The sequence below is a fragment of the Salvia splendens genome, chromosome 2, assembly GCF_004379255.2.
Source record: "Salvia splendens isolate huo1 chromosome 2, SspV2, whole genome shotgun sequence".
In the NCBI taxonomy this organism is placed as follows: domain Eukaryota; kingdom Viridiplantae; phylum Streptophyta; class Magnoliopsida; order Lamiales; family Lamiaceae; genus Salvia; species Salvia splendens.
Window position 1 is genome coordinate 27,890,720 of NC_056033.1, and position 10,890 is coordinate 27,901,609.

Here is a 10,890-nt window from a genome sequence, read left to right on the forward strand (position 1 = left end):
AATTTATCTATGAATAAATTCAAATAAACTCATAGGATAAGAATAAAATAATATTATCATTATCTAAATCCAACTAGGATTTGTCTCGGAATAAATCCATATAAATCCATAAGATATAGATAAAAATTAGATTATTATTTTCCAAATATAACTAGGATTCATCTAGGAATAAAAATCCATATAGATCCATTAAATAAGGAAAGAATCTAATTGATCCATGATTTGATTCATAATCAAATCTCATATAATGTATAAAATCCACAAAAGATATATTCAAATCTTATTTCCAAATTCATCTTGAATACTTTCCAAAATAAAATCCAAGAATCTAGGGAAATCTTCCCAAATGATTTTATTTCCATTAAATAATAATATTTTAATGATATCTTTTAATAAAATAATTAAATTATCATTAAAATAATCTTTCATCGTTATCTCATCGCACGAACGATGAACGGCGAATATCCGACGAGTTCGTCATTGGATTCCGATGTGCACGACGTCTCGGCCAGCAGCGCGCGTGACGCGCCCTAGCTCTAGGCCAGCACGACGAAAAACTCGCACCTTTGGTAAGTTAAAGTAGTAGATACTCAATATCGTATGCTTAATGCTAACGTACATTGATTAGGAAATAGATATTTATGAAGACCTCGTCTTTCAGTAGATAGCCTAAAGACCCGTCTTGGTGTTAGATCCATTCAGTGCTATACCACACCAACGTCATCTTATTTCAATAAGGCTTAAAAATAATCGGACTGACATTGCAACCTTTCACGATAGGTAGCCAAAGCCTATCTAGGTTGTGAAATTCTTCTTTTTCTTTTGCAAAGCATTGCATAGAACCGACTGTAGTTACCTTAAAGTGGACGACGCCCACAACCAGTCTACTAAGCAAAAGACGTAGGCTTTGTTTACTTCTTATGCTTTTAAATGTTTATAAAACATCTTATAAACGCACAAGCAAACACAATGTAATAATATATTGATTCTATTCGTGCAAACTGCTCGAATGATACTGAATCGGGTCAAAAATGGATAGTAGAGTTTTTCCGTACACAAGCAAGATTCTATTCGTGCGAAGAAGTCGCTCGAAACATGCTTTTCAGTATTCTAACCCTAACACCCTCTTGGTCAGATTTCGACCTTTAGCCTCATAACCTTCGGCTTATTATTATTTTTACTTTTGATTTCCTGGGTCAGGTTAAAACTATTTCCTGCCCTTTTTTTATATATATTCTTTTCATATGATCAACCTGATTGTCTAACATGATCAACCCGGCTACCTTTATTCTGACCATTCTTATTGCTATCCTCCTTTTGTTTCCCTTGACAAACTTCATTTCTTTGACCATCTTTCCTCATGTGATATGAAACTTTGAATTTGGTTTTAAGGCTTCAAAGAAAGGGAAAGAGTGTATGGGCTCGAATTGGCTACTAGGGGGTGCCTTGACTAATGAGGCGGGTTTGTGGAACGAAAGAAGAAAACGACTCAAATGGTTAAGTCATAATGCCTTTAGTCATTACTACTTGTGCAATTTTCATCTCAATATTAAAATTCAGCCTCTCGTAATTTTTTTTTTTTTGTAAAAATAGTAGAAAGTGTTCTACTTTTGGCTTATAACTCACATATAGAGAGACTTCACAGTTGGTTTAGAAATTGAGCGTTTCCATCATACTTGCGTCATTCAAATTGATCAAGTTTTTGCAATCAAGTTTTACATGTGAGCATACTGAATCATTTTTCTAACTCTCCCAAAAAGTAATCAAGTCTTCCATTTATCCAATTTCATGCATATTGCCTATCTATTACTACCTGGAATTTGTTGTTTTTGAGAAATTTTTTAGCATGTATAGTTTTATTGTAACTAACCCGTCCCCCCTCCCCACTGCATATGAACTCGTCCTCGAGGGACTAGATGCAGTGGAAAGAAGGGTTAGGCACAGGCGATGGCATAACAACAATCAAGGGTACTTCTTACACTTAGACCAGACACTGGGCTAAGTGTGAGGCAGTGCCGACAATCAAAAACTTGTTAATCAAAATAGAAAAACAGAACTTAAATACGTAAACGCAGGCAAACAGAGATAGCAAAAATATCATGCGTACTTCTCACACTTAGACCAGACATTGGGCTAAGTGTAAGAGAACAAAAGAGCATGAGTATATACAGACCAACAAAAAAATAATTGTTTGTAAACTTAAAACGAGCAGAGATATGGAGGGGGGTGTACTTCAAAGTTCCCTGGGGGGTTGACTCGGAGACGCTGAAGGTGGCCTGGAGGACATCGGGCGCCGAGGTGGAGGAGAGCTTGTAGAGGGAGGTGGTTGCATAGCGAGGGTCAATTGGCGAATAGCTTGCAAGACCCTGGATTGAGCGACCAGCTGGGCATTCGAATTCTCCACCAGCTGCATTAGCAACTGCTCCATGTGGAGCCTCCATTCGTTGATAGCGCGTGCAGCCGCCTCTGGTTTTGCTATGGTTGTTAGCTCCAACCTCTATCGTGGTTGTCTGTCGGGGCTTGTGTTTGGGTGGTGGATGTGGGGTTTTGGGATATGGAGGCAACGACCTTGTCCTTTGACAGGATCACTCCCATTTGGGCTTTAACAGCGGCGTAAACCGTCGCAACATCCACGTCGGAGGGGAAACTCCGGAGAATTCTTGTTAAGCGCCGTTGAGCTTTTTCATCCATCTCGGGTAGTGGAGTGGCGGCGCTTGTTTGGGGTGGAGTGGTGGTTGGTGTAGGTGGGCTAGGGTTTTCTATATGGGCTTGTTAGGAGATTTCTTGGTTATCACTATCAGCACGGGTACTGGAAGAGGAGGATGAAGTCGAGAGTTGTTTAAGCAACATTGTCACTGGTAATGTGGGTAGGTCTTGGTAGAGAAGATGATGTTCTTGAAAAAGGTATTTTAAAATTGGGGAGAATTCTTGATGAGAACAAAAGGACTGATATGTAGGCGGCTTGGGTAAAAGTGATATACGAATCTGAAATCTGCTTTTTATAATGAAATCGCGGCTGTTGGGATCTTCTACTGTTGAGATCCTTTCGGCTGTTCAGATCTTTGCGACTCTTCACATACGGGCACGCCTTTTCAGAGTGCCAGCTGGTAAAGCTTTTCTGATACGTTTCGTCCTTTTAATGCAGCAGTTGGCGCTTCCTGGCACCTCTTAAGTGACTGCGCACTCCCTTTCATCACCTGCCCTGATCAACTCAATCACTGTACCACCAATTAAATTCGAATTGTACTGATCAAGTAGACAATATTTTTTTATGAAAAACTCCAATAGTTTCGCTTGATCAGTTTCCTTCCTTACTTTCGACTTTTAATTTTAAATTAAGAAAATAAATTAACATGATAAAAACTATTTACACTAGCTACTTAAGAAGTTGACCAGGCTCTCTCAGGATGTCACTTGATTAAGTCTTTGTCGCCTGATCAAGCAGACTTCCCATAAGTGCCCAGTCAACCCTTTTTACCTATCTACTGGAGAGAGTTAGGCATTAGTAGTGGAATGTCGTCCACTACAAATGCCTCCATTCCTTCTCTGTATGGTTTAACCCTATGTCCATTCACTATGAAAGAAGGTGAATCAGGATCGCCTCCTTAGAGTTCGATTGCTCCATTCGCTCGGATGGCGATAATGGTATAAGGACCTATCCACCTAGATCTGAGCTTTCCTGGCATCAATTTCAGTCTGAATTGAAACAACAAAACTTTCTGGCCTATCTTTAGTTCCTTCTTGCGAAGGTTCTTATCATGCCACATTTTTGTCTTTTCTTTGTACTACATGGCAGAGTCATAGGCGTCCAGGCGAAGCTCTTCCAGCTCTTGTAACTGCATTCTCCTTTCTGCAGCTCCAACCTCAGTATTCATATTCATTTCCTTGATCGCCCAGTAAGCTTGATGTTCAACCCCCACCGGCAGATGGCACATCTTCCCAAATACCATTCGGTATGGGGACATTCCAATAAGCGTTTTGAACGTTGTCCTGTAGGCCTAGAGTGCGTCCTCCAGTCGAAGGCTCCAGTCTTTCCTCGTGGGATTGACCGTCTTCTCTAGAATCGCCTTGATTTCTCTATTAGAGATTTCAGCCTGGCCATTGGATTGTGGGTGATAAGGTGTGGATAGGCGGTGGTGGACTCCATATTTTCGCATTAGATCTTCGATAGTTCTGTTGACGAAATGAGTCCCTTGGTCAGAGATAATAGTTCGTGGCACTCCATATCGGGTAAATATGTTAGATTTCAAAAACTTCGCCACTTCTCTGGACTCACACGTCCTAGTTGCCTTCGCCTCGATCCATTTGTACACATAGTCCACTGCCACCAGTATGTAGAGATTACGTTCAGATGCAGGAAAGGGTCCCATGAAGTCTATTCCCCATGCATCGAATATTTCACAGACAATAATGGGGATCTGATGCATCTCGTCTCTAGTAGATATTCCTCCAGTAAGTTGACATCGAGGGCACTTCTTGCAGAGTTCATAAGCATCTCTATGGATAGATGGCCAATAAAACCCACTATCAAGTATTTTCCTTGCTATTTTCTTTGACCCAAAATGACCCCCACAAGCTAGTGTGTGACAGTGGATCATTACGTCTTCCTGCTCCCATTCTGGTATACAGCGTCGGATTACTTGATCTGCCCCCATTTTCCATAGGTAAGGATCATCCCAATAAAAGTATCGGGAATCACTTTTAAGCTTTAACTTCTGTGCTCTTGAAATTTTGTCACTTCTGGGTAACTCCCCCGTTACCAAGTAATTAGCCATGTCCGCGAACCATGGCTCCTTCCTCGTGTTCTGTCCTTTGCTTCCTTGGTTGGCTTGAGCAATTTCTTCCGCTTGGTTGATCCACTGGCGCTCAGGTATTGACTTGATCAGGCAGAGATGCTCTTCAGGGAAAGCCTCTGGAATGGCTTCACCATTATCTTCTTGCAGAATTCGACTTAGGTGATCTGCCACCTTGTTCTCACATCCTTTCTTATCAACTGCTTCCCAATCAAACTCCTGTAGAAGGAGTACCCATCTAATCAACCGCGGCTTTGACTCTTTCTTTGCCAAGAGGTATTTGATGGCCGCATGATCTGTGTAGACAATCACCTTAGACCCAAGCAGGTGAAATAGCAGGTTTGTGCAGGTGTCGCGTCAAGCAAGGGATGTATCCTACTTATCAGGATAGAAAATCCCAGCTAATCCCGAATCTGGCTATCAATAATTCCTCAACCCACTTCTACTGACTAGTATAGTGGATGTAAGGGTCGAATCCCACAGAGATGAATGCGCTTTGGTAATTGTGGTGATATTCTGGAAAGGTTGGTTAGCTACCACGCTTTGGGTTGAGATTCTAACTAGGCAAGAATTTAAGATGGTACTCTACTGACTAGGAGGGGTGAATGATGATTGATAAGCGGCTGTGTACGTGAGAGTGGGGGACATTATGTTTCAGAAATTATGTGGGAGGTACGGGGTTACTATAAAAGGCGAAACAGGCAGATCTGTAGGGTACCAGCAGAAAAAGTAGAGAAAAGTAAAGGACAAAAGCAAAAAGTAACTAAAAAGTAAAAGTGGTCCCAAATTTGGATGTGGACATTGTCTTCTCCAACAAGTATGAACACAAATCAAACAACTCAGATTCCATGAATGAGAATTTCAGGTTAACAAACTCCACAAGAATAGATCTACAATCTAAACTCCAAATCAAAAGATTAAACTAACGAAACTGAAATTACGCTTACTGGGTGACATGCAAGGTGGCAGAAATCACGTAAACTAGGTTTTCACACTTAACCATTTCAGATCTAAAATCTAACAGCTATCTAAACTCATGAACTCAGATCTATCAATTCGGAAATGAAAACATGCTCGCAATACTTGGAAATTACCGTAACAACTAGATCTAAGCTATCTAGGCAGAAAGAAACAAAATCAAACAGGAACCGATGCATAAAAACAACTTCATATCATAAACGTTTGGATCACAACCAAGACTTCAAAATAAGCAAATACTGGAAATGCTACATATCCAACGTAAGAAAATAAAGTGCGATTAACTAAGAAAGCAATTAAAGATTGTTTTGCCACTCCGGGCGATGAAACTGTTAACACTACGAAACACGCTGACTGGAACAAGAGGATGTGGAACTCCGACGAACTGATGAGCTTCAGGTGACCATGGCTGTGGCGAGGAACGAGAATATGAAGGACGAGGCTGTAGAAACTGATCTACCGAGAGAGAATTCTAACTAAGTGTGAAGCTTTTGAACTAATTCATTCTTCTTCTCTCTCCAAGTGGCTTCCTTTTATAGGGAGGCCTCCCTTGATTTTTAGGGTAGACTCTCTTCATGAAATGACTCTTTTGCCCCTTGCTTGCGGCTAATCTTTCCAGCTATCCTTCTTCTCCATCTCGAGCCTTTTTGGCATGCATCCTGGTCAGTATTGCACCCTAGGCGCCCTTTTCACCTGAATTATCCGAACATTCCCATACTGGCTAGAACACTTCTCTGCACACTTTAGCAACTGTTTTGCAGATATATTCCAATTATGCACATTATACTGACCAGTAACCAAGGCATAGAATACGACTTATCAGCAGGTAAGGCCTGAACTTCTGAAATGCGAAGACTACTGATAGCATCTCCTTTTCGGTCACATCATAGTTCTTTTGTACCTGATTTAGAGTTTTGGAGGCGTAAAAAATGACGTAACTTTTCCCTTCGATTTTTTGACCTAATACCGCCCCACAGCATAGTCACTAGCATCGCACATCACCTCAAAGGGGTGATTCCAGTCGGGAGCGCGTATTATTGGAGAGCTTATTAATCGGTCCTTCAGAAACTGGAATGCGGCCTTGCAGGCATCTGAGAATTCAAATTCTACATCGTTCTGGAGAAGTCTTGTTAGAGGCTGGGCTATCTTTGCGAAATCTTTGATGAATCTCCTGTACAACCCAGCGTGCCCTAAAAAGGCTCGGATCTCCTTCTGGTTGGTAGGATATGGGAGTTTTGCAATGACTGCTATCTTTGCTGGGTCGACCTCTATTCCCCTGCTTGATACTACGTGGCCCAGAACTATTCCTTCAGTAACCATAAAATGGCATTTCTCGAAGTTCAGAACTAAATCCTTCTGGCGGCATCTTTCCAATACCCTGTTCAGACTATGCAACCCTTGATCAAAATCATCCCCATAAACAGTGAAATCATCCATGAAGATCTCAATACAATCTTCCAATAGATCCGAGAAAATGCTCATCATACATATTTGGAAAGTGCCCGGAGCATTGCAGAGGCCAAAGGGCATCCTCCTGTAAGCGTAAGTGCCAAAGGGGCATGTGAACGTCGTCTTTTCTTGGTCATCTGGGTTTACAGCGATTTGGAAATAGCCACTATAACCATCCAGGAAACTGAAGTACTGTTTCCCTGCCAACTTCTCCAGCATTTGATCAATAAACGGCAGAGGGAAGTGGTCTTTCTTTGTGGCTTGGTTCAGCTTCCTATAGTCTATGCACATTCACCACCCAGTAACTGGCCTTGTCGGGATTAATTCGTTTTTCTCGTTTTTCACCACTTGAATCCCTCATTTCTTAGGCACCATGTGTACTGGGCTGACCCAATTATTGTCGGGAATGGAATAGATAATTCCGATTGAAACTAGCTTGACAATTTCTTTCAGCATCTCTTCCCTCATGTTGGGGTTGAGTTTCCGTTGTTGGCAGCGGTGTGGCTTGGCTCCTTCCTCCAGCCGGATGTGATGCATACACAAGTCCGGGCTAATTCCCACCAAGTCTGTCAGCTTCCAGCCGATAGCCTTCTGATTCCTTCGTAATACTTCCAGTAACTTGTCTTCCTGCCCTTGGGTCAATCGACTGTTTATAATGACGGGCATAGTTTTGTCTTCTCCCAGGAAGGCGTACTTCAGATGCGCTGGAAGGGGTTTCAACTCCTTCGCGAGTTTTGGCTCTTCGGTGGGCAGAGGGTTTTCTGTAGCTTCATCACCCAGTGGCTTTCCGTGATCAAGCTGCTTTGCTAGGCTAGATACTTGAGCTGTCTTACCCAACCCAGTTGGCCTTGGACGTTCGCAAAATTCTGTCATTGCTTCTGCGACGGCTTGGTCGTTCATTTCTCCAACCTTATTTGTCTCAAACCACTCTTCTACTTCCTTTTCGACCTCTTCATCTACAACGGAGTCTGTGTGAACTGCCTATTTAAAAATTCTTCTTCCAAAAACTCTTGTACCAAGGGCTCAGGTACATCCACTGAATACACGTTCTCTCCGTCGGCTGGCCTTTTTATGGCCTCATCGATATTGAATGTATACTGCTCTCCCTTGAAGTCCAGACTGATCGTCCCATTGCGGACGTCTATGATAGTGCTGGCCGTGGACAAGAATGGTCATCCCAGTAGGACTCCACTCGGCTCTTTTGCATTGGGTTCTGTCATCTTGATTACGAAAAAATCAGCTAGGTATAGAAAGTTATTCACTTTTACAATAACATCTTCCATAATTCCTTCGGGGTGAATACATGATATGTCGGCCAACTGTATCATTATATCCGTGTCGACTAGGTTGGCCTCTCCCACCTTCCGATAGATGGAGTATGGCAGAACGTTGATAGATGCCCCCAAGTCGCACATGGCGTGCTCTACCTGAATGTCTCCGATTGAAATTGGGAGTGTGAACATTCCTGGATCAGTTTTCTTGGAGGGGAGGTCACTTCTCTGGATTACGGCAGAGACGTTCTCATGTGAAATCAGTCTCCCTTCCTCATTGACCTTTCCTGCCAGGTAGTCTTTAATGAACTTACTGATCGGGGGCATTTTTAACGCCGTTAAGAGCGGTACCTTTACATCCACGTCCTTGAACATGCTTGCCACATCGATTGTGGCATCTTTTTTTCTTGTCACCATTCCATGGTACGGATAAGGCTTAACCCCTTCAGTTTCTTCCTTCTGACCTCCTTCCGAGGCCTCTCCTCCCACCTTTTCCTTGCCTCTTTCTTCCACTTGACCACCTCTACTGGATTCTCCCTCTTCCTCACGGCTTGGTCCAGAATCAGTTGGTGGTGATATCGCAGGATGGCTGGGGCCTTTGTAGACCTTCCCTGGCCGCAGGGATACTTCACTAATATTCTCATGACCAGGTGGTTGCATAGTGGCTTCATTTCCCTTTAACTTGCCTAACGATACTGCAACTTGAGAGAGTTGTTTCGTCAGCATTTCCAACGCCGCCTGTTGCTCTTTTTGAGCCTCCTGGATTTCCCGCATTGCATCATTTGGATGGTGTGGTTCCAATATTTCTACGTGGCTTTCGTTGGGGTGTCTATTGTATCTTTGATTCGGCGGTCCTCCACTATAGTTGGGCTGCGGGTAGTCAGATTGCCCGTAGTGTTCTTGCTGATATCGCGGCTGGTTGTACTGTCGATTTCCCGGGTGCTGATTTCCCCGTAGGTGTGGTGGGATGTACATGACCATCTGGTTGTTCGGCTTCCTTCCCTGGTTGATAAACTGAGTGCCTTGCTGTTTGTACCCCCAATTTCCTTCATGTTGTCGGCTTGACCAGTTAGGTTGTCCTCCACTTGACCAGTTTCCTTGAGGTACGTTATGTATCATGTTTCCTCCAGAGTTTGGTCCTGGATCCTTGCTGGCCAGTTAAGTTGCCCTTCAGAGGGTTGTACTTGCTGGGTTAATAACTGGAGTGGTTGGCTTTGATCAGTCCATCAGAAATTGGGGTGGTCCCTCCATGGAGCATCTCTCTACTTCCCCAGGATCTAGTTTCCATTTGCGTTCCAGTGGCCAACGATATTTACTTGAGCCTGCGGTTCTTCCTCTGGGGAAAACTCGCAATAGTAGTAGTGATGTTCTCCTGGCTGGGACTGTTGCGGCACATACTGTGGCTCTTTTGGTGAAGGCGGTGGAGGTGGTCTGGTTTTTTCTACTGCCTCTAGCAGTTTCTTTTCCATTTGCTCAAATCGAGCTTCCAACTTTTCATTGTTCCGTGCCTCTGCCACGTGCACTGCACCTCTCCTATACTACCCTCGAGAAGTCTCATACGACCGCTTAGCTTCGATTAACCTTTCCAGTATATTCTTGGCTTGGCTAAATGAGGTTTTCGAGAAGTCCCCTTGAGCAGCGAGGTTGAGATCGTTCTTGTTGTCCACAGTGAGTCCACCGTAGAAAACAGAGTATATTTCCTTCTCCTCCATTTTGTGATGTGGGCATGCCTGAAGCAAACATTGGAATCTGTCCCAATACTGGCCAAGGGTTTCATCGTACTCTTGCCTCGCCTCTGTAATTTCCCTTTTCAGGGCACTTGTTTTAGACGCTGGAAAGAAGTGATCCAGGAATCTCATGCGGAATTCAGCCCACGTCCTGATGGATCCTTCCGGCAGCCTTGACAGCCAAACACCCGCATCGCCCTGTAAAACGAAGGGAATAGCCTTAAGCCTGTAATCTTCGGACTAGGATCCAGCTGGCACGGGCTGAATATCACAGTATCTGCAGAATTCTTCCAGGAAAGCATACGGACATTCCTTCGAAAGGCCATAGAAATGGGACAAAACGGCCAGTACTCCTGATTTGATTGCGATAGTCCGCATTCTAGGAGTAGCGGCGATGGCATGTGTGGGCTCTCTCTCATCATGAGCGTGTAGAGAGCCGATTCCCGAGTTGTCAGCGACAACGACCATCTCTGCTTCCGTTCGTTCTGGTGGTGGTGGTTGTGTTTTCTATTCAGTGGCTGCTGTTGCTTCTAATGCGGCTCTGCGACTAGTGATGACAACGCCGGCTTCCTGGACTCTCTACTGAGTGTTAGTTTTTTTTGTATATCAAGGGATGATTCCAGTAATCGCCTTGGTGGTACCTTCTCATCAACAACAGGAAAAACAAAAAAA

At 43.4% G+C, this 10,890-nt stretch overlaps 1 protein-coding gene across 1 annotated transcript; it reads right to left on the reverse strand.

Moving 5' to 3' along the window:
- Window positions 1-8,392: 8,392 nt before the first annotated feature.
- Window positions 8,393-9,610, reverse strand: LOC121777557. The gene has a single exon (XM_042174855.1). The coding sequence runs from the start codon at window positions 9,608-9,610 to the stop codon at window positions 8,393-8,395; it is 1,218 nt and encodes a 405-aa protein (XP_042030789.1).
- Window positions 9,611-10,890: the final 1,280 nt, after the last annotated feature.

Excerpts from the sequence above, each read along its gene's own strand:
- LOC121777557 (XM_042174855.1), bottom strand. The coding sequence starts at position 9,610 with ATGATACATAACGTACCTCAAGGAAACTGGTCAAGTGGAGGACAACCT.